At 36.7% G+C, this 27,568-nt stretch overlaps 1 protein-coding gene across 5 annotated transcripts in view; it reads right to left on the reverse strand.

Moving 5' to 3' along the window:
• ttll4 (tubulin tyrosine ligase-like family, member 4) overlaps positions 1 to 27,568 on the reverse strand; it is an 82,018-nt gene that overhangs the window by 5,121 nt on the left and 49,329 nt on the right. For 4 of the 5 annotated variants that reach the window (XM_028807273.2, XM_028807271.2, XM_028807272.2 and 1 more), the window contains exons 13-18: positions 27,270 to 27,404; positions 25,740 to 25,874; positions 21,962 to 22,064; positions 20,256 to 20,466; positions 19,522 to 19,592; positions 18,308 to 18,388 (exon numbers count right to left, since the gene is read on the reverse strand). In XM_028807273.2, coding sequence (XP_028663106.1) covers positions 18,314 to 18,388; positions 19,522 to 19,592; positions 20,256 to 20,466; positions 21,962 to 22,064; positions 25,740 to 25,874; positions 27,270 to 27,404 — 730 coding nt within the window. In that variant the 3' untranslated portion in view covers positions 18,308 to 18,313. The remainder of the gene's footprint in view (positions 1 to 18,307; positions 18,389 to 19,521; positions 19,593 to 20,255; positions 20,467 to 21,961; positions 22,065 to 25,739; positions 25,875 to 27,269; positions 27,405 to 27,568) is intronic. The other variant, XM_051930592.1, reaches the window with a different exon arrangement.

Raw genomic sequence — 27,568 nt, forward strand, 5'->3', positions numbered from 1 at the left:
TGCTGCACGGTGCTTCGCATACTTAAAAGCTCGAAGGGCACGTATTGATTTTTGATTGTTTGTTTTTCTCTGTCTCTCTCTCTCTGCTCCTGACGGAGGGGGTGTGAGCTGCTGCCTTCATTGTAACAGCTTTGTGCCGCGGTGCTTCGCATACTTAAAAGCCAAACAGCCCTATTGATTTGTTTGCTTTCTTCTCTCTTTCTGACAGTCTCTGCTCCTGACGCGCACTCCTTTGAAGAGGAAGATATGTTTGCATTCTTTCAATTGTGAGACAGAACTGTCATCTGTCTTGTCATGGAGCACAGTTTAAACTTTTGAAAAAGAGACAAATGTTTGTTTGCAGTGTTTGAATAACGTTCCTGTCTCTCTACATCCTCCTGTGTTTCTGTGCAAATGCATGACAATATAAAAATAACCATATAAACATATGGTTTCTACTTCGCGGATTTTCACCTTTCGCGGTGGGGGGTCTGGAACGCAACCCCCGCGATGGAGGAGGGATTACTGTAGTGGAATGGTTGAATCCTAATTGTTTGGAAATCTTTTTAAAATCCTTTTCCAGACTCGGAGATCTCGATAACATTCTTTCTGAAGGTTCAGAAAGCGGTTTTGATCCAGACATTGTGGTAACACACACTTCAACAACAAACCAAAATAAAATGTCTGAGGTTTAAATAAGACAGGTTCCCCCAAGATCTTCTCTAAGGATCTTACCATTTGCACTTGATCTGGTGAACCTGCACTTAATTTTGGGAATTTGAGACAGTGATAAATGTGGTGGTATTAGGGATGGGTATCAGCTCTGATGTCCCGATTTGATTTCGATTCACAATGTCCTGATTCAATATCGATTTTATCTTGATTTAATTAGTGTGCAGTAGTGATATACAGTATTTGAAGTGTTGGCTTGTTTTAGAGATTACTTAACCATGCATGGACAACATTAATATAATGTGACAAATTTCAGTTACACTATTTGAAATGTGTGTACATAGTGACTTCATAACATATACAGTACATAAGCATGAAATGACATTTAAGAAGCAATACTTGATTAGTAAGGAACAGTTAACATCAGTATTTGCAAGATATGGAATACAATATTACTGGCTCTTTTTAAAAGAAAAAAAAATTCACAGCACTGTACTCATTCAAAATGAACCATAATTTAACATGTATCACCACATTATATTCTACACATATTATGGGAGGCTTCTTGTTTTACAATGCAATGATATCTACTTTATTAAACATCTATATCATCTTATTAATAATATGAAATAATCAAATACTGCTTCTTAAATAATAAATATTTGTTTTTGAGTAACCTATGTGTGTGAAAATATTTCCTCCAAGTTCCACCTCAGACAAAAAGAAAACATTTAAAAAAAAAGATCTAGATCTGGTGCATGTTGACAGCTGCATTGGATGAATGGAACATAAATGACAATGAACCAGCCATTATTACTGACAAAACCACTAATATGATTGTGCAGTAAAGCTTATGAAGCTATGGCATGTTAAGTGCTTTGCGCACACACACACTTTGGTATCACAGGCTACCCCAAAAAATCTAACAATTACACATGATAGAAAAGCACACTGGAAACACTAGAATTTTTTTGGAACAGTCAGCCAGCCATCTAAGCAGCGAGTTTGGTCCTGGTGTGACTGGCATTCACTGCTCTTGTCTGTAAAATATCCACCACAGGTTTCTAGTAGTTTTTAATATAACGACATGAGACACATGGCAATGCTTTGCTTTACATCTTCATAAAGCCTAGGTACTATAACTTCACTTGTTTGCTTTCTGGTTGGTAAAGCATACCAGAGTTCCAAAACCTGTATTTGTTGAGAGCCCTCATTTCCAACAACAGTGCAGGGTCTATTATTTTTACATATAAAATTGTTTTTTTTGGGGGGCATGAGGCAGATTAAATGGAAGCTTGGAACTAAATGCCGTCTCCAGTGCAGATTGTTTAGGCTCTACTTGTTTGGATGTCGAATGGACACACCATGCAAGATAGTAAAGTGCTTTTTCCGAAGTAAGCCTTAACAGGTACATTAGTGACATCTGCTGGATTGGACGCCAAAACAGAAGACGAGCAAAAACCAACACATAGTAATTAAGAAGGATAGAGATTGACAAGATCAGTCTTGAGACTAAGAATTTATATCAAATCGTTTAAATGAAAAATGATTAATTGGAAAAATCAAAATTTTTACCCAGGCCTAAGTAGTATACTTTTTCCACATGTGACATCTTTAATTTATGTTTATTTAAAATGGACTGTACAAAATATATAAAAAAAAAATAAAAAAATATGCTACATTAACATCAACTTCATCTGAAGATAATGTTTAAATGAAGATCAAATCTTGAGGCCTGAGTTGCCTCCAAAGCTTGCATATTGTAATCTTTTTTGTTAGCCAATAAAAGGTGTCATTTTGCTTGACTTCTCACTACGTTCATAATGGCTAACACGGTACAACACCCTAGTACTCTGCTAAAACTAAATTTAAGATGTCCATCAATCCATCCATTATCCAACCCACTATACCCTAACTACAGGGTTACGGGGGTCTGCTGGAGCCAATCCCAGCCAACACAGGGCGCACGGCAGGAAACAAACCCCGGGGCAGGGCACCAGCCGGAAGTAAAATCGAAGAGCAGCCCATAAATCATGCACAATTACAAAATGGGGGTAACTAGTGGGACAACTCCAACAGAAGGCAGGAGAAGATCTGTGAATTGCATCACAAAAACTAAAATCTAAAGTACAATATGTAATTCTTCTTTGTGTCATGTGGTAAAAAAATTCTTTGAAGGACTGGCATGAAAAATTATTTTGAAAGCAAAGGTTTGGAGGAATATGTAAATTATATGTACATAGTTACAAATAGTTTACTTGTTGCTTCAGAGTGAGATAGATAGAGAGATAAAGTCTGTGTTGAACTGTTTATCTGGTGATGAGTTTATAAGGAATTATATAGGTAATGACACGCAGTAATTTGAAATGCATAACTGTCATGTGTTCCATGTCTACAACGATCTGTGCAAATACAGAATGACTGAGGCAATGCAAGACAAGAAATGTGGAACACATGGCTAAAACAGAAAATGTTTTCATAGTTTATGGTAATAACTACTTTTATTGGCTAACTAGAAAGATTACAATATGCAAGCTTTCGAGGCAACTCAGGCCCCTTCTTCAGGCAAGATGTAATCATCTTGCCTGAAGAAGGGGCCTGAGTTGCCTCGAAAGCTTGCATATTGTAATCTTTCTAGTTAGCCAATAAAAGGTGTCATTTTGCTTGGCTTTTCTCTACATTCATAATGGCTAACACGGTACAACACCCTAGTACTACTGGTAATAACTACATAATTTTGATGTGAAGTGTAGGATGTGTGAAGCCCAAATATCCAAGAAACACTTTCACAAAAGGTCGGTACAAAATAAGACATTCGTATATGTGCGTGTTTACGCATTTCATTTTCAACCAGTTGTCACGGTAGTAACGCTGCTCCATTACAGGTACACACAGATGGCGTGGTACATAAGCAACCGTTTAGCAATGGCGAGGTAATAGGTTCAAATTTAGCATCTTCTCTGTATTTAGCGCTTTGAGTAGTGAGCTGCTATAATCATCATCGTATAACTACAAACATACATTTGATGCGAGTCTAACATCCTGTGTAAATGTATGGTACTTGTGCGAGGAAAAGTAACATCTTTTACAAGGTCAGTTTTATTATTGAATTCTTTAATAAAAAATCGTTCAAATGACATGTTGATGTGAATGTCCATGTGTGAGGAAAATTAACATCCACTGTAGACACTGCAGTGTCAGTTTGCTCAACAAGACACTGCTGCAATTGTGTATCTGCTTCTATCCCTTCAGCGCTAACTTTTTCAAGTACAGTGGAACCTCGGGTCACGAACGTCTTGGACCACGTACAAATCGGGTTTACGACCAAAAAGTTTGCCAAACTTTTGCAACTGTTCACGACCACACACTCCGGTGACAAACAAGCCAGTTTCCCTTCCGGTTCGTATGCGCCGATGATTTCCGCACGTGTTCAGTCTCTCTCTGTGCATTCCCTCTGCAGCGAGCGAGAGGGAGCGAGAGCGTATATATATTTACATGCAGCTCGTATGGTCCGGAATGGATTAATTGTATTTACATACAATCCTATGGGGGAAAATTACTTGCGGTCATGACCAAATCGGGTTGCAACCAGAGTTTTGGAACGAATTACGGTCGTGACCTGAGGTTCCACTGTACCATAAATTTACACTGGGTTTTATGGGCTCAAATCAAAAGTATGTTTTTATTATATAATAGCTACAATAATAGCAGCTCAATACTCAAAACGATAAATGCAAGGAGGACCCGGGATTGAACCCGCAACCTATTATGAGACAGCAGTCCTTTCCTCTGCACTAGCCAAGCCGATATGTCTACTTTGTATTGATGGATAGTTGGGCTTCAGTTTTCACACATTGCAAGTAACATGTAAATTCAACAATTTCTTTTGCTTCAGTTATATTCTTGAATAGAAGCACACTTATTTTGTTACAACTTTTGTGAAAGTATTTATTTCATATTTGGACTTTAGTCTTCACACAATATAATAATAATAATAATAATTCATGACATTTATACACTTCAAGTTAACATTTTGTTAATTACTATAACATGAAAAATGTTTTAGTTATGTGTTCACATTTTTTGTCTTGCATTTCCTGTCACCCTACATGAAATGTACAGTATGTATTCTAAATAATGATATATTATTTACCCTATACAATTCCACACACCTCTATCAGATAAAGTGACTTCAACTCAGAATTTTTTGTCTGACTTCAGCTGCCTTGGAGGGGGATGAGTGAGTAGGCTGCCTACTGACAGTGCTAACTGACACAATTGCAAAACAAAGACACTAATGGTGGAGGTGTGAAGAGAATTTAAGGTGGCCCGGCATTACGAATATTTGTAGGCTTCAGGGATTCTAGTGTAAAAGGTGGTTGGAGAGAAATATTGCAGAAAAGGGAGGTAAAGTGTATTAGGAATGGTAACAGTGAATTAAAATATGCAGAGAGTAAAATAGCAAATACTCTAACACTAGAATTACCAGAGTCTACGAAAAAACTCGTAGATCTGGCCCACCTTAAAACCGTTCTCTCCTCTTCTTTTGTCTTCTAAATGTGCCGATTAAGAGGAGCAGCGAGCAGCCGGCTATTCCATCCCCCACCGTCGCAGAACGTTCACTAAGTTTTCCCAGCTCATGCCTTGTTTGATTACCTGGGAGTGACTGAACTGCTGGAGTTTTAGAATAGAAATAATAGATCGCTATTTGGAATACATGCATTTCATGCGTGTTCCGTTTCTACAGTAATCTGTGTAAACACATTGCTAAAACAGAAACTTTTTCATATTTTAGTAATAAATGTTACAAAATGTAGAATGTGTAAAGCCCGAGTTCCTAAGATCAAATAAACACTTCCACAAAAGCTTCACACACTATATAACAGTTTCCGTGGCGTAGCGCGCTAAGATTTGCTTCTCAGACCGAGTAGCTTTTCTCTGCCTCACAAACATGAGTTCAATTCCCCGCTGGGGATAAAGAGTTACTTCTTTTTTTTGTTTTTAACCTCAAACGGACATAAAATTTGTAAATTGGTATGCACTGTCAGTTAATGAGATCGTTATATTTTCATGTGGGTTGCTCCTTTTAAAATATTTTTTTAACAATTGAGACTGCAATTAACATGAACAACTGTCCTTATAACTTATTTTTTTCAAGATCCATAACACACAGACAGACAGAGCACTGCGTAATACAGAGACAGACAGGCAGAGATATACAAATAAACAGGGAAGGCACATGTACTGAAAGAAAAAAAAAAATCAACATGCGCGTTGTTTCTGCAGCACTGAATAAGCTCACCTGCTATAACATCACCCCTCCCCCGATCTGGCTCTCTAAGTAACAGCGCAAGTACAGACGCAAAACCAAGTGTAATCAAGAGTACTGGTTCGATCCCCACTCACTCCTATATTTGCCGTTTTCAGTAGTAAGCTGCTCTTTTTGTTAATATTATACAGTACACACATGCACTTGATTTGTGTCTGTACTTGCGCTGTTACTTAGAGAGTCAGATCGGGGGGAGGGGTGATGTTAGAGCGGGTGAGCCTATTCAGTGCTTTTTCTTTCAGTACATGTGCCTTCCTTGTTTGTTTGTATATCTCTGCCTGTCTGTCTCTGTATTACGCAGTGCTCTGTCTGTCTGTGTGTTATGGATCTTGAAAAAAATAAGTTATAAGGACAGTTTGCTGACTTGGAGCACCACTGCCTTACTGTGCCACAGAGACGCGAGTTCGATTCCCAGCTTTGAAGAAAGTGTTTTTTTTTTCCTCAAACGGACATTGAATTTATAAATTGGTATGCACTGTAAATCGTTAACTTTAAAATGTCAATCGCGGTTATTTCTGTTGATTAATTCATGCTTTTTTACTTAGTCAGAACAGGAGCTTTTTCAGCTTATTCAGCTTCTGATCTGACTCAAACAGCGCCAGTATAACTTCACACCCAACCTGACGCTGTTCGTTTTCAAATAATATTGCATTACTTCGACGATGTTTTCTGATTGGTACTATTCGCGTTATAAAATGATTTCTTCAAAACGTCACATATATTTGTCTCTTTCTTTTTTTAAAATGTGCGTTGTAGCACTCAGCAACTGGCCACCTGCATGTTCTTGCGCACACTAAACAAGACAGCGCTATATGCAATCATCAGATTCAAATGTTAACAGTTGTATAGCACAGAATGGAAATCAGCAGTTCTTAGCATTCCACCACGCAAGCTGTCATATCAACTACCTACTGTAACTTGCTTTCTTTTTGCTTCGGTTATAGTCTTGAATAAAATAAGCACTTGTTTTGTTATACTTTTACATCAACATATGTTCCTGTGTTTGAGCGACATGGGCATGCTCAAAAAATACACTTATAATGCCACGAAAAGTGCAGGCAGACACTTCAGTTCGCAAGCATTGGTACGACAATGCAGTCACAAGTACACTGCAGAGCTTTAGCGCGTCTTTATGTGAAAACAGCAGTATCAGATGGGGAGTGTCTGATGATTGCATATAGCGCTGAAGTTACTGCTCTTTACTATGCTTTCCTCTGCATGTCCTGGAGTACAAAAGAAACAGCATACAGCAACACGTGAGGACTGGCAATATTGGGGGAAAAAAACATGCGGTCGTATGTATCGTGATACACTGCAGAACTATAGCGCGTCTTTATGTAAAAACCGCAGTGTCAGGTGGGGGGCGGTAGGGATGGATCCTGAACGCGACTGAGACAATGTAAAGTGAATTTAAAAAAAATAAAGCTAACCTTTACAAATATCATAAATTACACCAGCTGTTACAGACTGAAATCAAATGTATCTTTTTATTCTAAAATAGTGAAAATAAGAACACTTCTCAAATGGGAGTTGTGCAGGATCGAACTCATGACCTTCTGATTCCCAGTCAGCGACTGATACTGTTACGCCACGGAAGCAGTGATAGTTAATTCATATCAATGTCTCACACTAAGGCGGGTTTTTTTGGCGGTGGCTTTTTTTTTTTATACCTTTTGTGAAAGTGTTTCTTTGATATTTGGACTTCAGGCTTCATACATTATATAGTTTATGCCTACATTTTGTCAATTGCTACTAGAATATATAACACGTTTCTGTTTTAACAATGTGTTTACACAGATTACTGTAGATATGCAACATATATGAAATGTGTGTGTTTCAAATAACAATCTTTTATTTCTACTCTAAAACTCCACTTCACTCCCAGATAATCAATCAAAGCAAGAGCTGGGAAAAGCCTGTTTACGTTCTAAGTCGTTGGGGGGATGGAATAGCCGGCTGCTGGCAGCTTGTCTTTATCAGTACATTTAGATGACAAAAGACGCTGGCGGAGAGGTGAGAAAGGTTTTAAGAAGCAATTTAAGGTGGGCCGGATATACGAGTTTTTTCGTAGGCTCTGGTAATTCTAGTGTTAATGGGTGTGAAGAGGTCTACAACTTCCTAAGAGTAACAAGGACTACCAAGGCGGAACTTATTAACTTAGTAATTGTAGAGGGATAAGAGAAGATTAGATTAAGTAAGATGAAATTTACCAAATCGCCAGGAGTGCTTAAGGAGGTTGGAGAGTATACAGTAGACCCCCGCGAAGTCGCAGTTCACGGCCTCAGTCGTTTGCGGATTTTTTCTTAGAACCTAACTAATAATTGTTAGCGGAAACCGCAAATATCCTCTGCAATTTTTATGGCTGTTTTTGTGGCAATACTATACTGTACAGAAAACAGGAAGCAACTGCAGAGGAAACACGGCTTGGGATGGTGAAATTAGCCAATAGAATTTGAAACTGCAACTCCCAGCAGTCCCTGCAGTGGCTCTAATTGGTCTTCTGCAGAGGATGCAGGGGCTGTTGGGGTCAAAGGAGGTCAACGAGGCTTTTAAAAAAGGGGGCCGGTGACCAAAAGCAAAAAAAGTTTTTGTAATATGCGTTTCAAGTTCCTGTCTGTGTCTGTCTGCCTGCCTGCCTTCTGTTGGGTTACCTGTACTTATTCCTTTTGTCCTGGATCTTTTCGTGGTTGGCGTCTGGATTGTCTGCCTGTGTACATGAGGACTAAGTGGATTCATGGCCATCCTGGAGCACTCCTGAACCAGTCTTCACCATTTTAGGAACTACCAGTAAGACTATCTTTACATTTCCATTCAACGTGCGGCTCTCTGGACTATTTTCATCATTACATTTCATCCGTTGCTGTTCTTCATGATTTGTGTGCGTTTTGTTTGTGCTTTTTTGTATTTAATGTGTAATCGCCATAAGGGGAACAGGGATGGTATTGTTGGTTTCATTTATTTCATTTGTTTTCATTACATTCTTTATTTGCCGTTTGATTACCAGTTTGCTTTGTTTTTGTCTGTGAGTGCGTGCAGGTCGAGCCAAGGCTGGGTGCATCCCTGGAATCTCCACCATAAAAATATACATAAATCACCGTCTTCTTGAATGAATCTTGGCGGCACCGGACCACTACAGCGTTATTCATTTCTCCTTGCTGCTCATTGACTGTGACGCATCTCCAGCTGAGTGTTCTTGTGTTTTCCGTTTTGTTCTTCTTAACCCTTAAACCACTGCAACCGGCTATAGTCGCTTCCCAGTGTCATTTGCGAGCACACAGGAGCCGAGTGTATTTGGCGACGTACATTCTTTAAACGGCACAACCGGCTAGTCGTTTCCCAGTGCAATTTTCCAGCACGCCAGCGCTGATCAGTCCGTGCTGTACATTCGTTGAGCAGCCAGCTTATGACCACTGCCACCCCCTGCAGCCTCACTGTCTCTAGTCTAGTGCAGCGGCTGAATACCAGCCTGCAAGCATCAGCGTTTACCTCTGTATGTTTGCGTGCAGCCAATTTAAGCACAGTGGCTCAGTGATTTACTTAATTTCATCAATGGCGTCAGTTGCACCTTGTACATATTGTTCCAGTAGTTTAAAATAATTTTTACAGTTCTTTGGCAGTGTGTACAATGATCTGTGTTGCAGTAACTGTGATGCTCTTTGCATGAAAAAAAAAAGTGTTCCATTAAAATTTCAGTTTGTGAATGGTGACATTTACTTAAAAAGTGCAGCAAAAAACTATTTGGCGTACAGGGATACATTAACCCCCAAGTATGTAGCAGTTTAAGGGTTAAAGCCCCAAGATGCCGCCAAAACGCCCTGCACCTTCTAAGGCTTCTGGCAGTGAAAACGCACTTGCATGAATCACAGTACATATAGGGTTAACATTGGTATCTTACATTCTACCATTGCGAGAGACATAGCAGTACAGTATATGGGTTTACCTTTTAGGTAATGTATTAAGCGGAGTTTGAAATTGGGATATTTAAGGTTTAAACTATAAAAATAGGCATTTTTTTTTAACCACATCCAAAATTCGTGGTTTTTCACAATTTGCATGTGTTCTTGGAGTGTAACCCCTGCAAATTTTGGGGGTGTACTGTATATAAAAACCCTTGTAATATTTCTGAAAATCTCTGCAAACTGAGGAAATTGAGGGACTTGACACTATCACCCTGTTACATAAAAAGGGTGATCTGGCTTACCCAATTAACTAAAGGTCAGTCAGCTTAACATGCATCACTTTATGGAAGGAATTTTTATGAACTATAGCAGCTAGTCAGCAAGAGTTCAGACAAAGGATAGCATGTTTCAGTATGATGTTGGAACTCCACGAGGAACCAACTTGGGTCGATTGCTGTGAAAAATTCTGAGGATGACCAAACACCCCCTTCATTTTGCTGATTGATGACATTGTGGGGCAGTCTTTCACAATTTTAACTGAGCAAGTTAACATTGTTTTTCTGCAATTTATGTAATTTTCAGTTAGCTACAGAGTTTCATCATTGTTAACAGCCATGAACTGTAGCAAGATACAAATATCTTGTGTTTAGTACAGAAAAGAACAGATAGGTGAATGGATGGCTAAGAAAAAAAAAACTGATTTCGTAACACTTTGGCTTCAAAGGAAATGAGTATGGTGAGCCAAACAATTTAATGAAAAGTATCTGTTGACTAAGCAGGAAGCTTGTTGCTGAAAGACTCACAAAGGACAAATTTGAATAGTTACTTGCACATACATCATCCAACGAACTACAAAAAGTTCAACTAACGCTGCTGGCACAAGCACTAAATGACAGTCTCAGCAGCTACTAATTACTGGTACTTTTAGATTTAGAAAAGAATATAAAAAGGGCAGTCTATGATGGACTCGGATCATTTACTAGAAAAAAGGCTTGCTTTAAATCCTTTCCAACATGTTGTTTTAAAATCACAAGGATTTTCTTGTTAAGCCACATACATAAGCCTTCATCTCCATCAAAATGGCACACCTCTACAGAAAATGGTCAGTTACAGCCTAGTTCTATTAAGTGGCATCCATTTTGGTTGTAATAATGTGTAGAAATTCCTTTTGGGGCAGTGATGGGGATATTTTAGCCATCAACTGCACCTTTGCAATAAGATTATTCCCTTGTGGGAACCTGATCCAAAAAAACTGCATAAGGTGTTACATCCAGCAGCAGTGGCAAGATCTCACAATGCTGACCGAGACACACTTTATGATGGGCAAATATGTTAAAAAAAAAAAAAATTCTCTCTCTTTCTCAACAGCCTGAGAGGTTGCATTCCTCCACGAATATACAAAAATGCTACACATGTTGGGAGACTGAGCAGCAGTGGCAGTCACTGAATGATCAGGATTTTCACACCAGTATTGATTCCATTAACATATTCACACTGACCACAGTGCACTTGAAGCTCTGGATATTGTGATCACAATTACAGCATTATAGTATATTTTCTGCCTCTTGTCATTTCTTAATATGCCGCAAATAGCTTCTTCTATGGGCCTCCAATATCAGTAAAAATTTAATGCATACAAAACTGTGCACCTACTATGTTGAACCACATAACAGCAGAAGTTGTTAGATTGTTAATTTGAATTTTTGGAGGGGAAATGTAACTGGATTTGTATCAGTCTGCTAAAGATGTATTTAAAGTTCCTAATATAAATGCAATGCACGTACAATACTTCTACATCCTCACTATACAGTCAGGATAAACATTAAACAACATGTTTAATCATATGGTTAAAATCACTGATTACATCGTCTCTGAACATTTCGTTAGTAATCAGTAGTTTATTGCTAATGACATTGATCATTTGCTTTTGTTGCTTCTGCTGAAAGGCAAAGAGTATATACATATACACACACTATATATATTATATATATACATATATATATACACACATACACACACACACAGTGGAACCTCGAAGCAATTTCTCCCATAGGATTGTATGTAAATACAATTAATCCGTTCCAGACCATACGAACTGTATGTAAATATATATATTTTTTACTTTTTAAGCACAAATATAGTTAATTATACCATAGAATGCACAGCGTAATGGTAAACTAAATGTAAAAACATTGAATAAACACTGAGAAAACCTTGAACAACAGAGAAAACTAACACTGCAATAGTTCGCGCTATAGTGCTAGGAACCGTTCGCTAAAAACACTTTTTTTAATGAGTTTTAAGCACAGGGGAAAAAATGAACATTTGAAAAATCCGTAATTTAATAAACCACCAAGAAAAGTAACATTGCAACAATGCAGGCTATGAACCGATCACTGTAAATAGAACTGAAAACAAAAACAAGCCTTCTCTACCTTATGCGTCCCTCTCTCGCTCTCTCCCCCGCCTGTGTGTGTGCGCGTGCATCTCTCTTTTGCTAGCCTGGAGCACCTGTGTGTGTGTGTGTGTCTCTCTGGCGAGCTTGTGTGTGTGCACGCCTCTCTCTCCCCCGCCTGTGTGTGTGCGTGCATCTCTCTTTTGCACTCCTGTGTGTGTGCGTGCGCCTCTCTCTCCCGCACCTGTGTGTGTGTGCGTGCTTCTCTCTTTTGTGAGCCTGCATCGCCTGTGTGTCTCTCTAGCGCGCTCCTGTGTGTGTGCGCGCCACTCTCTCCCCCGCCTGTGTGTGTGTGCGTACATGCATCTCTCTTTTGCGAGCCTGGAGCGCCTGTGTGTGTTGTCACGCTTGGGTCACAGATCACAGAGACACAGGAGGTTGTAGAAAAAAAGGAACTTTATTCAAAGCACTGCAAACAAACATTTGTCTCTTTTCAACAGTTTAAACGTGCTCCATGACAAGTCAGAGATGACAGCTCTGCCAGGAGCAGAGATTGTCTGAGAGAGAAAGAAGGAGTAGCAAGCAACCAATTTAACAAACTGAAAGAAGCCCGTGCAGGCTTTTTAAGAAGGCGGAGCACCGTGCGAGAGGCATATTATGTGACAGAGCCAGCCAGAAGGGAAAGGAGGAATGTGAAGGTAGTCTGTCCATGTTTCTTAGGGGTTTTCCCAGGGGCGTCTGTATTTTCTGGGGGTGCGATCAGCTTCGCAGCTCACACTGCGTCTCTCTAGAGCGCTCCTGTGTGTGTATGTGGCTCTCTGTCTCACGCTGCCTGTGTGTGTGCCACTGTCTCTCGCGCTGCCGCTGTGTGTGTGTGTGTGTGTGTGTGTACGTGTGCGTCGCTTTCTCTCTTGCTCGCTGCACAGGAAATGCACAGGGAGAGACTGAACATGAACAAACCGAAAGGGAACCTGGCTTGTTTGTATACAGAGTGTGTGGTCGTGAACCGAGGCAAAAGTTTGGCGAACTTTTTGGTCGTAAACCAAGTTGTACGTGTACCGAGACGTTCGTGAACCGAGGTTCCACTGTATATTGTGTAGAGGCTTCGCCTCTAGCGTTGACGTCCAAGGTTCGATTCCCACGAGGGAGTGCAGTGAGTGTGAACGCCTGATGAGCCCAGAATTAGGGCGAAACACGTGTCGCTTACTCTTTGCATTATTTGACAGTAAACTATTTCAACCATATTATTATATATATATATATATATATATATATATATATATATATATATATATATATATATATATATATATATATATATAATTAGTGTGTGTATATGTATATACTCTTTGCCTTTCAGCAGAAGCAACAAAAGCATATGATCAATGTCATTGGCAATAAACTACTGAAAAAGTTTGGGAACCTCAATCAGCCTGCATAATAATTTACTCTACTTTCAACAAAAGATAACAGTGGTATCTCTCATTTCCTAGGAACAAAAAAACAAAAAATTTGGGTCCCCTTGTAATTTTGCTGATTTGAATGCATGTACCTGCTCAATACTGATTACTTGCGACACCAAATTGGTTGGATTAGCTTGTTAAGCCTTGAACTTCATAGGCAGGTGTGTCCAATCATGAGAAAAGGTATTTAAGGTGGTCGGTTGTAAGTTGTGCATCCCTTTGACTCTCCTCTGAAGAGTGACAGCATGGGATCCTCAAAGCAACTCTCAAAAGATCTGAAAACAAAGATTGTTCAGTATCATAGTTTAGGGGAAGGCTACAAAAAGCTATCTCAGAGGTTTAAAACTGTCAGTTTCAACTGTAAGGAATGTAATCAGGAAATGGAAGGCCACAGGCACAGTTGCTGTTAAACCCAGGTCTGGCAGGCCAAGAAAAATACAGGAACGGCATATGCGCAGGATTGTGAGAATGGTTACAGACAACCCACAGATCACCTCCAAAGATCTGCAAGAACATCTTGCTGCAGATGGTGTATCTGTACATCGTTCTACAATTCAGTGCAATTTGCACAAAGAACATCTGTATGGCTGGGTGATGAGAAATAAGCCCTTAATGCACTCACGCCACAAACAGTCGCTTGTTGTATGCAAATGCTCATTTTAGACAAGCTAGATTAATTTTGGAACAAAGTGCTTTGGACTGATGAGGCAAAAATTGAGTTATTTGGTCATAAGAAAAAAATGCTTTGCATGGTGGAAAAAGAACACCGCATTCTAAGAAAAACACCTGCTACCTACTGTTCCATCGTGCTGTGGGGCTGTGTGGCTAGTTCAGGAACTGGGGCCCTTGTTAAAGTCGAGGGTTGGATGAATTCAACCCAATATCAACAAATTCTTCAGGATAATGTTCAAGCATCAGTCACAAAGTTGAAGTTACGCAGGGGTTGGATATTCCAACAAGACAATGACCCAAAACACAGTTCGAAATCTACAAAGGCATTCATACAGAGGGAGAAGTACAATGTTCTGGAATGGCCGTCACAGTCCCCTGACTTGAATATCATCAAAACTCTATGGGATGATTTGATGCATATTGCATATTTTCTTTTAATCCAATAAACTTAATGTCACTGCTGAAATACTACTGTTTCCATAAGGCATGTCATATATTAAAAGGAAGTTGCTACTTTGAAAGCTCAGCCAATGATAAACAAAAATCCAAAGAATTAAGAGGGGTTCCTAAACATTTTCATATGACTATTATTCACCTTTATTTTCTGAAAGCTTTTGATGAAGTGCCACATGAGAGGTTAGTAATGAAATTAAAAGAAGTGGGCAATCAGGGTGCTGTTTGTTGGTGGGGACGAAATGACTTAAGACACTAGGAACAAATTACTGGGATGAGGAACCTTCTCAGAATTAACGGATGTTAAAAGTAGTACCCATTGGGGATCAGTGTTACAGGCACTGCTCTTTTTAATATACATAAAAGATCTGCATAAGAATATCAACAACAAACTGGCCAAGTTTGCAGAGGACACTAAACTAGGAAGAAGGGTAAATATAGAATAAGCTGAATCATTACAAAAGGAGCTAGACAACATACAGGCTTGGGAAGATTAGTGGCAGATCAAAATTTAAAGTAAATGTAATCTATTAAAAGTAGGACACACACACTTTAGATTTGAATGCACAATGGGAGGTTTGATCCTGAAAAGTACATCACAAGAGTAGGACCTTAGAATCACAGTGGACATTATCTACATCAAGACATTGGATAGAAATGATCAAGAAACCTAATTGGAAGTTACACTAGAAGTCAAGGTATACTATACCCAAGTTATTAAATGCACTTGACACCTAAACTGTACTCCATTCTCCAGGTAAAGTCTCGATATTATTAAAAAAAGGCATAACAGCACTAGAGAGTGCAGAGGAGAGTGACTAAGCAGATTCTGGGATTAACCTTTCAGTTTAAGCAAACTAAGATCAAGAGATAACATGATTTAAGTGTTTAAAGTATGAAGGTAATTGGAGAGGTGGATCCCTACTGTAAATAAACAAGGGGACACAGTTGGAAGCTTAAGGACAAACTTCACACAAATGTTGGAGGTTTTTACTTTGCAGAAAGAAGCACAGATGCATGTAACAAATTACGAAGTAGTGTAGTAGAGACTGGGATTGCAAATATCAACTCAATGTTATTTGAAGAATCTAGAATACAATTAGTGAGCTTGTGGAGCTGAATTATCTGTTCTTGTCAAAATTGTTCTAACAGACATTTTCATATGGATTAGAACAAAACAAACCTCAACTTTGCCAAATATAAGCCAGTAACAAAAAAATGTAATCAACGTCTTTTTAAATATCAAAGTAGCAAGACACAACTTTATTAGATAGCATAAGCTTCCATTTTAAATTTGCTAAAATAATTACATTTTTACATAGTATCATCCAAAAGTAGATCTTACAATAATTGTACATTATCCATGTTGACCACATTTGCGCTTATTTTTCAATGTATATACAACATTAGCACAATTTTGAAGAGAATAGGTCATTCTGTCAAACAAAACTTGTTAACCCGTTTCACAACCTACCAACCAAAACATTTTCAAGGTCTCCAAAGTACTACTATCTACCATAAAACTTGACAAGATATTTCAGTGCCTATGGCTCAGTTTTTAAAGAAAAACCCTTTCTTTTGTTTGTGCAAAATTTATTCTCAATAGGTTTCCAGCTGTTTTCCTATATTCTTATAAATTAATAGCTGTGATCCACTGTACTAATTCACTTCATAATTCTATCACTTCAATCATGTCACCTCTTAATCATTGTTTGCTTAAAATGAAAGGCAGTAACTCCTTCAGTTTTGCCTCCATAGTCCTAGACTCAGCCAAGTCTCCATTTTTTTTTTTTTTTTTTTTTTTTTTTTTTTTTTAAACACAGCACTGTTATGTCTTTTTGTAGTAAGGAAACAAAAACTGCAAATGGCATTCAAGATAATGCCTCACAAATGTGTTAAAATACCTTAAGTATAATTCTCCTTAGGTTATATAGCTCAATGTGTAGAGTATAACCCAAACATACTATCAGCCTTATAACTGCATCTGTAAAGAGTCTGGATATGAACAGCCACAGGGTAAATACATTTCAGAACACCACCCTGATATTCAGATGTAAAATTTTTACTTCCTAAATGCAATATGTTACTTTTAAATACATTGAATTTCATCTGTTCACAATTCTGAATTTTGCACCTGTCCATAAGCTATGCTTCAGGTGATCCTAGAATATCTGAAATATACCTAATTTAGTATCATCAGCAAACCAAACAAGCTTGTTATTTATATTCTTAAGAAGAAGATTACATATCATATACAGTATATTAAAAAGAACAGCAGCCTAGGCATTATTCCCAGAGAGATTGTACTTTTACCATAACCCAGTTCTGAAAAAGTTCCTCACACCATTACCCTTTGCTCTTGTGTTTAATTTTATACTCATTACACTGTGCCTTGAACAACCACTCTTTTACTTTGATCACAAGCCTCTCATAATGCACTTTTTCATAATCTTTCTATGAATCAAAAATATATGCATATATTTGGATCATATGCTTTGGTTGCTTCCTCAAAGAATTTCAACAAAGTAGTAAAACCATTTTTAATCCATTCTTAATCCATTTTTATTGTTCACAGATGTAGATGCATTTGCCATGTGATGCCCAATGTTTTCTCTAAATAATTTCTTCTATTAATTTACAAATGATGTGGGTTAAGAATTCTGTCTTACAGTTATTTAAACTGGCCTGATCACCTTTCTATAAGAGGACAATTATTTGTTATCTTTAAGTCTGTAGGAATTTCCCCAGTACACAATGATTTTTAAAAAAATATGGACCACTGCTTATTTATGTACTCGCCATCCTCGTTAAGAATTCTAGGATTAATGTATCCTGATCCCTGCAATGTGCATGATTTTTTTACTCTAAGTAGCAGCTCTTTAACAGTTCCAGTATCTGTCAGGAAGTTATGAACTTATTCACATGTATAAACTTTAGAAAGAAGTTTAGGCCATTTGGTATTTCACCATCCGTACACTTTAGTTTCCGATTTTCTATTCCTAGTACTTGACCACTCTTTTACTACTAAAAAAAAAAAGAAATCTTTTGCATTATGCATCTATTTCTCTCCAGCTGCCTTTAAATTTTTATAATACACTTTTTAACCATTGCTCATTAGCCCAATGTTTAGCACTCATTTGTCTTGTATGCATCATACTGATGTTTTTTTCTTGGCAACTTTTTAGTCGCTTATTCATCACAAAACTGACCACTACAATACACATCTGAACAAAAAGGACTGACAACTTATAAATATCAAGGGTATGCAAAATTAGTTTAAAAGAAGAAAACAAAAATTTGGACTACCTAAATTTTCAAATGGAGAATGATTGTAAAAGGCAACTTCATTGTAGAGCTTTAACAAAAACAGACTTTGCAAAATACTTTAAATGTACAGTAAATATTAGGCATAACTATTTTTACCATTAGATTCCAAAAAACTTACCCAACTTTAGTGACATCCGTTTTGGAAAAAAACATTAATGTGAGGATCAGATTTCAGATTTGGGTTGTGTTTTAATGACCACTGGAGCGAAAAAAAAAAAAAAAGAAAAAAAAACATTGACAAAAGCAATACTCTGCAATCTGCTTTGTATGGGCTGAAAGCATACCATGGCCCAAAATCCACAGAATTCTTTCTGCACAATATGCAAATAATTATTGATTTACCCTCACTCATACATGAGTGACATTCTGTACATACACATAGCACTTCATAACACTTCCTGAGTCACACTATACCTTTCGTTTTGGGATGACTTAAGATTTAATGGTCCCAGTGTTTTAAAAAGCTTTCACATGAAAATGTTGCCGATTAGGATAAATATGGAGGTACAATATCATTGATCTTGTTAAATTACCGTATGCTTTGGCAACACTAAATTGAAAAAATATAAGAACTAAAATGTATAGTTTTAATATATTTCCTTATTACCACTTTAGCCGATTATGGAACGTGTGGATGCTTCGTGAGCACAATGATGTGACCAAACAAATGCCCGTTGAAATCGTTTAACCATGTATAGTGTTGCGGAAAATACTTCGTAAATAAAAAATATTAAGCCATCGTTATAAATTAACTCCAACATGGCCATCCTTTATTTGCACCTATAGGTGGAGCCTCCATTTGCGTTCTTCAAAGCATCAAGGCAGACCGAAGAACTCTTAACTGAAAAGCTTCCACTAATCAGCTAGGTTCACTTACATAACACATTTGAATATACAGATTTTAATTTTCACCAATTAACTTTAGATAAAATGTATACTCTAGAAACACACCTCTTAAGTATTATGCAAAGTCCCAAACTAGTTAAACATATTAGAAGTCCTAAGAAATAAAACTTCATATGTAAACTGTTATCAGACAACAAAACACAAAGTTAAATGCTATACATGATCTCATTTTCTAATCTAAAATGTGCTGGTATAAATAATGTCAGGATATCCTAGTTTAACAAAGCAGGTAGTTATAAGCACTTTTGTTTTCGCTTACAATAGTCACCAATTTGAGTGAGCTGAAATGACATAAAAATGAACTCTTTAGTAACGTGCCAATCTCTGTCACACATTAAATTCAAGCCCTGGTGTTCTAGGTTAAAATTTAAACTGTACTCTGAGCCTGTCTAACTGAAATAAAAACGCATGGAATTCAACACTCACCACATGCGAAGGGTCACATCTATCTCCCAAGTGAACTCCTTTTTGACAGAAAACTTTCAGTAGTTCAATACCTAAGGCACACAATTATTGAGCAACACATTGTAGAGTTAAACATATATAACATCAACTGAATAGACTCCAGAAGGGGCTTATGTGCAGCACAACCAAATACAAAAATTTAAAAGTTTTTAGAATGGAAATCTATGTACTTAATTTAATCAAGCATAAAATGAATCTGTGCCAAATTTAAAAAATGAATCTTATATCAAAGATATTCTCCCCACAAATTAAGTGTATATACTGCTGCCAAACAAAATTCAATCTGCTTACATAATTTTCCTTTAGGGTTTATGAACAAAAAAAAAACCAAAACAAAAAAAAAAAAATCATAACCAGTAGTTATTCACCAGTTTCTCATAGCACTATGAAGGTATTTTAAAATTACTCTTTCTTGAAGGAATGCTTCTGCCCAGTAACATTTGAGAGTTTAGAAATTAATGACTTGTTTCCTGCCCTGACACAGCATTAATATGTGGTTTAGAATTTATGCATTTTTCGATAAACTCTCTCCCAAAATGTTACTGATGTAGACATACTTGTGAATTATGTTGCTACACAAACCATAATGGAAAACTGTCAAGGTTATTAAGTTGAATAACTAAGCACCAAATCGGAGGAGAAAAATACTTTCAAAGACTAAACAAACTTTAAAATATAATAAACAGAAAGATCACCTTTGTCTTTATCCATATAGTATTTCTGTTCCCATTGGTTCAAAAGAATATTTAGGTATCGTGGCTGTTCAAAAAATCTGAGATAACGAGCAGAACAAGATGAAGGAAAAACACGTTCAAAATCACCTCTCCGGCAATACTCATCTTCAGTTTCACAAAGATTCCGAATATCTTCAGGAGTTAAAACATCTAGGATACTAGATAAGAACTCCTAAAATACGAGAGAGAGAGAGAGAGAGAGAGAGAGAGAGAGAGAGAGAGAGAGAGAGAGAGAGAGAGAGAGAGAGAGAGAGAGAGAGAGACTGACTATTAGATAAAAACTACAGAAAACTGCATTAACAAAATTACAGGTTAAATTTACAATTATTTTTACATTTTCACTGCACTGTAACTAGCATGAAAGTACTTGATTTATAAAGATTTAAGAAATAAACTTGCTTAAAAAAATATCTGACATTGATAATTAAAAACATTACTAGTATTTGTGTAGGTACCAAACTACATGACAATCTTTTTTTAATTAGTGTTCTTTAATCTGCCCGAGGTAAAGGGTAATTACAACAATGTTAAAGGGACAGGAATAGTAATTTAATGATAAGATAGAAATAATTAAAAAAAGAACAAAAGTGAAACCCAAAGAAAATTATATATCATAGATATATATCTATATCCATCTATATATATATATATATATATATATATATATATATATATATATATATATATATATATATATATATATATATATCTCTATATCTATATCTATATATAAAGATATTTGAGTAACACAAAGTAATATAAAAATATGCAGAATTCTGTACTTATATGTTCTAATCTATACAGTATATGACAATTTGTTCTTAAAATTAAAATAGGAGAAAACCAAGCACAGAAAGTAAATAAAAGGAAAGGCTCTGTGGGGGAAAATGTCACAACAGAAAAATGATTAAAAAAAAAATGAACAAAAAAATAGTAACAAATAACTAAAGTAAGCTCAATAAAAGAAAAAGACACATATTTACATCACTGCTATCTATAGCCTCTTAAAACGGGTAATTATATTGATGTGTAAATATCTTAGCAGTGTATGCTTAAGACATACTGGTAAATGCAAAAAAAAAAAAAAAAAAAAACTAATGTTGCTGAAAACATTTTCACAGCTTAACACTCAACAACAATGCTGTAAAAAGCTAGGTATGATACCCTCTCAACTTAGTTTGTCTAAAATGTTTTTTTAGACTATCAAGTTGCAATTGTACATTAATTTTCACAAATTCATTATGTTGAAATCATGACAGGACAGGTTCATGCTTAGATAATGATCAGTATAATGACAGCAGGTTGGTGCTGCTACAAAACTGCCTTAAGCATCTTTAATATATCATACTGTTGCAGGCTGTACAGTATAACAGTTAAATTTCATTACATGTAATACTAACAACCAATATTGAACATCAGCCTAGTAAAAACAACCCTCAACAAGCACATGCATCAAGAAGAGGAAACTATACATTTCATGAGCTCAATGAAATTACCATACAACTAAAAGGGAGTCTGGTGACAATTGTCTTTTTTCCTGTATACAGATATCAAAATGGTCAAGTTTTTACCAACTGCAAATAAAATACATAAAAATACTGCATAGGACACTATCATGATTAACAAAACCGATTTAACATTCAGACCCAACTTGTAACACCACCTACCTCATCTGCAAATCTCTGGCTTAAGTAGTAAGCTCTCTTCATTTTGTCATCTGATGAAAGTTCAGAAAAATGCCTGTATTTCTCTTTTACACTTCCAGATAAGCTATATTTAATAAAAAAAAATGAGACCAGAAACAGATAATAAAAATCACCATTTACCTGTCAGCTAGACATTTTAAGTCTTAATGTTTCAAGAAACCACTATTTCGTTACATTTTCAAACACTATGCCTTTCGGCAAAGTGACATTCAAGAGCAAGATCTGACAAATTTGCCTTCCAGCACACACTGTGGGGAAGAATGGCCATGTCAGATGGAAAAAGCCACTTAACAAAAGAAGTACAGACACCAAATTGGCAATTATATGGTTAAATGCTTAATTAGCACCTTGAGATGATTTGGAAAGTCTGGTGCATTTGATTTTCTGTCAAAGAGAATGAATGAATGGAACAGAACAGTAAACTGTTTTTTTTTTTTGGATATATTTTGTTAATCCCCAAGGGGAAATTATCCTTTCACATGACCTTTGGGGGTTAGAGTGCAGGTTTTGAGCATATCAATACAATTAAAACCCTACTTTATTAAATTTTAGTTATAAAAATTGTATACATGTGAATGGTCTGATAGTGCACATAACCGTACATGATGAATGTTATAGATATAGCACAGCTAGACAAGTTAATGTAAAAGAAAAAAAAAATACTGCTCAGACATAAAAGACTGAATTTTACTTCTGTACTAGGGGAAAAAAAAGAAAAAAAAAAAAAAAAAAAACAGGTTTCCAATATTAAAACTAGACTGGGCTCTGGGCTTGTATTTAAAAAAAAAAAAAAAAAAATTAGTGTGGGTCATATTAATATTATAATCTATTAAGAAGGTTGATCATTGGTTGAACGCATTCAGATTTTGACATTAAGCTATGCAATTATCATGGTTTGCTGCTCATTATTTTAATTACTAATGTAACCACTATGCATAAAGGTGTCCCGTCAGAGGCCATATTTCAATAAAAAGGTATTTTACATAATCAAGTGTGACCTCTTTCAAATAAATTATGTTTCCGCATTCTCCAATTTCTTTCATTATTAAGATATGCAGTTTACAATGTGTATATGCCAGGCATCACAGCTGAGTAAATCTGCTATTATCAAAGATCACACCTTCATTGAGCTACTGTATATAAAGTAAAGGGCTCATTACCATAAGATAGTGGAGTTTTAGACCTTTCCAATGATGTACAGTTGTTAATTATTGGTCATTTGCACTATATGTCACAATTGTGCAAAAAATGCAGGACATGTATTGCTTATGCAACAGCTCATCTTTATATACAAGCTTCTGTAAGACTACATTTGGATTGTTTGGTTGATGTGCAATAAGACGGTTTGTACTAGGGAAATGTCATCTTCTAGCAGTGTTCTGTTACAGTTTCAACTTAGCCACACCAGTAAATTATCACTCAAAGTTTCCTTTGAGGACCCCACCTCTTGATTAAAAACTGGCCACACAATGAGAGGGAGTTGAAACCCACTTCCCCCCCAATCACATTGACTGAATGCCACGGAATCATAGTGCACCACACGATGCAGCTGCTCATAGTTTCATGTGGAACACTTCGATCAAATGTCAATGTCCACTCCATGGTTTCAGAGTATGCCCATTTTTGACTTGCATGCCAAAAATGAGCTGTTTAGGTTGATTGGACAGTATGTGAATGATTTAGGTGCGTGTACACTGGTCTTCCAAGAAAGGCATTGAATAAACATAGCTTATTACAGATGTGAAATGCAAGAAAAACAAGTAACAACCAAAAACAAAACAAAAAAAAAAAAAAAAAAAAAAAAAACACTGCGACAGAAGGCAGGAGAAGTTGTGTGAAAAGGAGCACAAAAATCATATTCTGTTGTACAATTTATTGTTTCTCTGTGTCTAGTGGTAAACAGAAATTCTTTAAGGAAACATGAAAAATATTGTTGAAAGTAAAGGATTAGATGAGTACATGATTATTGTTTACATGTTGCTTCAGACTGGTTAATACACCCCCACCCCCCACCAGAGTTTTAGTCAGTCAGTCATTTTCCAACCCGCTATATCCTAACACAGGGTCTCAGGGGTCTGCTGGAGCCAATCCCAGCTGGCACAGGGCGCAAGGCAGGAACAAATCCCCAGGCAGGGCGCCAACCCACCGCACGGCACACACACACACAAGGGACAATTTAGGATCGCCAATGCACCTAACCTGCATTTCTTTGGACTGTGGTAGGAAACTCACGCTGACCAAAGTTTTACCCATTCAAAAAAACCACAATGGCCACTGGTTGTCAACAAAGAAAAGAGCTGCATTCCTGACTCTTGTCACACTGTGCTCCGAAAAAACAAAGAAAAGAAAAAGGTGCGACTGGATGGTTGAGGCACAGACAATATGGTCTGTCTACTTTACAGACAGACACTACAGGAGTGCAAGTCTGTGCAATTTACTATTACTGTATGTTTGTTTATTTCAGTTTCTTCCAGTAAAGGTTTCCCAAGATGCTTTTGTCATTGGCCATTTACTTGCATGTGTTTTGCTATCAGCAATAGCCAATGCATAAATACACTGATCATTGCTTAATGAAATTTTGTAACATCACCAGAAAAATCAGCAAAATTGCTCACACTACAAGACAGCTGACTAAAATTTCTAATATGATAGTAAGCCTTCTAATCATATGACAGCCCAAATCATATGATGTAATTGGGCATCGCAATGTCTCAAAAAGTACACATGAAATTATGGCCGATGACGCCAAAATTAACACAGACTAGGAGGGAAAAAAAAGGGGTGGGGGGAGAAGAATTCAGTTGATGACTGCAAATCACACTTAAAATATGCCAAAATCGCAAAGTGTATGACTAGCATTAAGGCATAAGTGGCCAGCTTTAACATGCATAATACTACTGTGACCATAATGCCATTATTTACTGAATAATATTACTGGGCATTTTGCATTTCAGCAGTCCATCTTTCACATTATTATTTATAACCAGTAAACACCACAGCAAAATAATTAGTAATGTTAATCCCATAAACAGCAATAAAGCACACTGCATTTATAAGTCAGCACAACCTCCTACTCAAAACTTCACTTAAAAAGTTTCTCACGGAGAAAACTAACTTCTCCTTTAAATAGGGTATTCAGTTTGACACAACAGACATTTTAAGCACATTAAATACTCCAACTCTAAACCATTAAAAAAAAAAAAAAACCACTGCTTTTTTATAAAAAAAAAAAAAAAAATACGCAAAAAAAAAGTGCCTCCGTCATTTGTAATTATCTAAGGACCCAGATTAGAGTTTCTCTCCTAATTTCTGTTTCCATCCATTTTCAAGCTGCAAAGCTTATAATGGAGCTATATAGAACAGATGTGAAAGGCAGACAGCACTCATAATGCTTTTATCTTAAGAAAACTGTCCATATAAAAAAAAAAAACAAACATCAAATTTAGGAGGCACAGTGGCGCAATAGCTAATTAAGTAGTATCAATTTTAAGTGACCAAGTTGGAAACCTTTCCCCAGTAACTGTTATATGTTTTCTTCCCACACGGCTGTGTTTTGTTTGGTCTTTGCTTTACTTTCAAAGCTTGAAAAATCACATCACAACATCACCAATATTATATAATGTGGAAAAGAGACAGAGAGAGAGAGAGAGAGAGAGAGAGAGAGACCACCACAAGACTACCCAAAGCACATGTTAGTGTTGGTTCATATACTACCCACCTCAGCTGGAAATTTGCTTACCTGCTTGTTGAGCCACCTGAATGAGATGCCAAACTCAAATCTTCTTTCTGAGGTAGCAAAAATCCTGCAAGGTTTAACAAATCTCTGATCATCTGCCCCTTTACCTTTATGTCCAATGGTGAATTGGAGTGAAGGCTTAAAGAAAGGAAATAAACAGAAATGTGACCATGTAAGTTGGCAGAAACTACAAATTTCAGCTTTTTTTTTCTTTTCATTATTTGTACTAGAAACGGAGAACACAAAAAACAAATAAAACAAAACCAACACCTGTAAGGCATTTCAGCTACTTTGGCCACAAACCAGGATACACCATATTAAATGAGCCAAAATGAAAACCATTTCATTTCATAAACACCATTCTCATATGAGACCTGTAAATTTTTCCTATATTCTTCTCGCTGATGCTTGATGAACTAGATTTAAAACATTTACCATATTGGATAAATGCCCAGTTGAGCAGGAGGATTTAGTGATTCACTTAAATTTTGTTCTATCAACATGTATACAAAATTCTAAGCAGCTGGTAATGGGACATAATATTGATAATGGCATCAGAGAATCTTGTTCTGTAAACACAGGACTCAAAACCCACACACACCAAACTATATAAAAAAAGATGTCACTTTTTAAATCTGTCTCTCCATACCCATACATCCTAGGCCTTTCATTCATAAGGACTACCAGCAATCCCAGAAACATGCCCAAATGTGGTAGAGAGGGAGGCCAAAAAGCAATGCTCGTCACCAGTGCATGCAAAGCAGGGTGAATCCATGTCAAAAATGTAGGAAACCAATACCATGCGTGTCCTGCTGATCAATTAAAATTATTAGTACACAGACTCTGTAAGCTGATATAAATGCATCCAGTTCAAATACATTTAAATATTGTACTGTAAATACAGTAAACCAGATAGTGTTGATCTCCCCTGCAGAACAAAATTATTAATCTATGGATTTGTCAGTGACAAAAGCTCTTCTTTCAAGCCAGCCACATATTCTATAACCAACCTGTAAAGTCCAATACAATACACAAGAGAAGAGGTTACTCCTTAATTGTTAATTTGCTTCTTGCTTGACTAAACAGTTTAAGAACTTCAAGCAAGCAGTGATATGGCAGAAAGAATACAAGTTTTAGTGAACCAATTGAAAACTTTTTTTTTTTTGGACCACCACTTTCATAAACTTGTTCCTCCACATCCCTGAATTGGATGGCGCAGCTCATGATTCCATTAAACATAAAATGCATGTCTTTGAACATTTTTCCTCCCACATGCCAAAACTCTACAAAGATCCTAGGCAGAACACTTAAAACCAAAAGACTGACTCTGTGAAGCTACAGCATTAACTGACACTTCAGTTTAACAAAAGTACAACCTGAAATTTTAGGAAGCATATTAAAATCAGTTACGAAAGTTTTCAATTAGTGTTTAATTTTGCCATTACAGAATAATAGGTCTAAAACTTGCTTCTTTTTAAAAGCAGAATTTGACTTTGTAGTTGAATGAGCAATACAGTCTAACATGGTAATTACCTGGGAGATATGTTAACCTCCAAGACCCAGGGCTTAAGGTTTTCATCTAACATGATGTCAAACCCAAAAAGTTCATGGCAGCAATATGGATGACGCACATGCATCTTAAGCAAGCTGTTTACATAAGGATCTGACCTATAAAGGAAACAAAATACTGAAACACTGAAAGAAACAAATAGGTTAAAACAACATACATACAAAAAAACTATATTCAGTGTATTTTAACATATATTAAAAATATTCCAATAGTTTAATGTATTATATATACAATCTATTAACTGTAAATTCTGTATATTTTT

This window comes from Erpetoichthys calabaricus, chromosome 8 (genome assembly GCF_900747795.2).
Source record: "Erpetoichthys calabaricus chromosome 8, fErpCal1.3, whole genome shotgun sequence".
In the NCBI taxonomy this organism is placed as follows: Eukaryota; Metazoa; Chordata; class Cladistia; order Polypteriformes; family Polypteridae; genus Erpetoichthys; species Erpetoichthys calabaricus.